Source organism: Castanea sativa, chromosome 10 (assembly GCF_040712315.1).
Source record: "Castanea sativa cultivar Marrone di Chiusa Pesio chromosome 10, ASM4071231v1".
NCBI classification, from domain to species: domain Eukaryota; kingdom Viridiplantae; phylum Streptophyta; class Magnoliopsida; order Fagales; family Fagaceae; genus Castanea; species Castanea sativa.
Window position 1 is genome coordinate 29,898,480 of NC_134022.1, and position 2,704 is coordinate 29,901,183.

Genomic DNA, 2,704 nt, shown 5'->3' on the forward strand with positions numbered 1-2,704 from the left:
TAAAAATTTAAAAATAAGATCATAAATATCAAATAACAAATTTCATTTCAAATTAAAAAAAATCTTAAAATTTAGGATTTGTGTTCATTTATCTCTTAGAATCAGTAACATCTTTAAAGTTTATACTTTTTATTTGTTTGAAAATTTTTTAAAAAATTTTTAAATTATAATAGATATAAATTATCAACTTTTACTTAAAAAAAAATAAAAAAACTTTTGAGCACATGTGCAAGCGCTTTTTAGAGACGAGTTATTAATTATAAATCAATTATAACCTATCAAGAGTTTTGAAAATAGTGGTAAAAAAGTTATTGTGTAGTCAAACATATCAACACATTCAAGTTGTGAGAATTGTGAACAAAGTTACCAGAAAAATAAAAAATGATGACCAACACGCTCAGCCTCAGCCTCAGCCTCAGCCTCAGCTGCCTGCCAACTACATCAGTTCAGGCTGTGCTTCCGCAACGTGCTAAATATAGGGTCCAACTTGGATGGCTATATTTTCTCAAAAATCAAAATTAACTTCAACACACTCTCAATAATCTATTTATATTTCCTATTGTTGACCAATTTACAAGTTCCTTCTTCCCCAAATTCTCTTTTTCACCTTATAGAACCAAACCCTTCTTTCTCCTCTTAATACTTATTAAAATCCCCACATACTTCTTCAAACATCCCAGCAACTATTCCAGTTTCCATAGTCTTTCTCAGAAATCCAGGAATTCCATTTCCCAAGGGCAGTTTGGGAATATTTGTAGACAAAAAAAAAAAAAAGAAAAAAAAAAAGAGAGAAAGATGCCACCTTTGGCTGTACCAAACGGGTTTCGGCAAGCCAAAGGCGGCGATTCAAACATCGTGACCGTTAATGTGGGTGGCCAAATCTTCCAAACCACAAAACAAACCCTAACCCTAGCTGGTTCCAAATCCTTGTTCTCTAGGGTTTCCGAGTCTGACTCGGTGCCTTTCATCGATCGCGACCCCGAGTTGTTCTCCATCATCCTCTCTCTCCTCAGAACCGGTAATCTTCCATCAAAGGCCAAAGCTTTCGACCTCCAAGACCTAATCTCCGAATCCCAATTCTACGGCGTCGAAACCCTAATCCTCAATTCTCTCTCCAACCCTTCACAATTCGACGCCTATAACCTCGAGAAATCGCTGATTCTGCCCCTCAACGGCCGCGATTCACCGTCGGCGATCTCCACCACGCCGTTCGGGTCCGTACACGTGGCGCACGGAAGCAAGATCACCTCCTTTGATTGGTCCCTGAGGAGAAAGTCAACGATTTTGACTCAATTCCCGGCGGTGGACTTTTTGCTATCGATTTCGCCGTCGGTGGCTGCCGCCGGTGCCACCGATTTCTCGGGGCTCCAGATTCTCGACCTCGAAAATGGGTCAGTGAAAGAGAGCTTGAATTGGGAGAACGTGACGAAGTCTAGCTCCACTGTCCAAGCAATCGGGTCCTCGCCGGAGTTCTTATTCGCCAGCTTCGAATCGGGTCGGCGAAACTCGAATTCGATATTGGTTTATGATTTGCAGACATTGAATTCGGTGATGGAGATTGGTCATAATGAAATATACGGTGCCCAGATTGATTCGGCGATACCGGCATCGAAATTGAGCTGGGTTTCGAGTTATAGCTTGTTAATGGCATCTGGGTCTCACAGTGGGATTCAAGGTGTATTGGGTAATGTCAAGTTTTGGGATATAAGGTCTGGGAGTGTGGTTTGGGAGCTGAAGGAGAAAGTTGATTGCTTTTCGGATGTAACGGTTTCCGATAACTTGTCAGGGATTTTCAAGGTTGGTGTGAATTCCAGCGAGGTTTCCTTTGCGGATTTGCGGAAAATGGGTGCTGACGATCCATGGCTCTGTCTTGGGGATAAGAGGAAAGCGGTGAATGGGAGGAAGGAAGGTGTTGGGTGCAAGATTGAGAGTCATGGGAATCAAGTGTTTTGTAGTAAGGGAGGGGATTTGGAGCTGTGGAGTGAGGTAGCAATGGAGTCTTCAAAGAAGAGTAAAGATGGGTTGGATGATAGGGTGTTTAGGAAGAACTTGATGGGGAGAATGAAGGATACGGGAGGTTCCAAGATAACAAATATGGGTTTTGGAGGGAATAAGATGTTTGTGACTAGGAAGGATCAGCAATATGTTGAGGTTTGGCAGAGTTCAGCCAGGGAATTTTGATCTCAAATTGGTGGATTGGAGATTGTTAAAATCATTATTCTTTTTTGTAAATTAGTTCCTAGTTTGATTTATATGTAAGTGATTGAGTGCTCTGTTGAGTGTAGGGACTAAAAATTGTTTATAAAGGGTTAGTTCTTTGATATTGATATGAGATAAGCTATTCATTGTCTTCATGTTTTGTTTTACCTTCATAATTTGGAGTATACTTTTTTGTTATGATCAATGAAATTAAAAGGGTATTCAGCAACTGGTTCTGATAGATGGGGTCAGTTGTCCACTCTTTCCTGGCTAGTGTATGGTTTTTAATTAATGGAGATGAACCTGATATATTATGTTCTGCAAAGCTTTGCTGATATGGGCTCTTTTCCTCATTGTTATTTGTTGTGATGGCTGCATTTTCTGAACCGATCTCATGTTGCTGTATGTATTTGGGCGTCTGATGCTACTGAAAGCTGAAGTGATTGAGCTTCTGATGCTACTAAAAGCCGGATGAAGTAATTCCCTAGTTATGGACACACATCTC

The 2,704-nt window shown here is 40.4% G+C and overlaps 1 protein-coding gene across 1 annotated transcript; it reads left to right on the forward strand.

The window, feature by feature from the left end:
• Window positions 1-360: 360 nt before the first annotated feature.
• Window positions 361-2,472, forward strand: LOC142614005 (BTB/POZ domain-containing protein At5g41330). Its single transcript, XM_075786531.1, has one exon. It carries the CDS (start codon window positions 796-798, stop codon window positions 2,179-2,181), a length of 1,386 nt encoding a protein of 461 aa, XP_075642646.1. The 5' UTR covers window positions 361-795; the 3' UTR covers window positions 2,182-2,472.
• The last annotated feature ends 232 nt before the right edge of the window (window positions 2,473-2,704 follow it).

What these genes read in the sequence shown, in the direction of transcription:
- LOC142614005 (XM_075786531.1), top strand. Translation starts at nt 796, where the DNA reads ATGCCACCTTTGGCTGTACCAAACGGGTTTCGGCAAGCCAAAGGCGGC.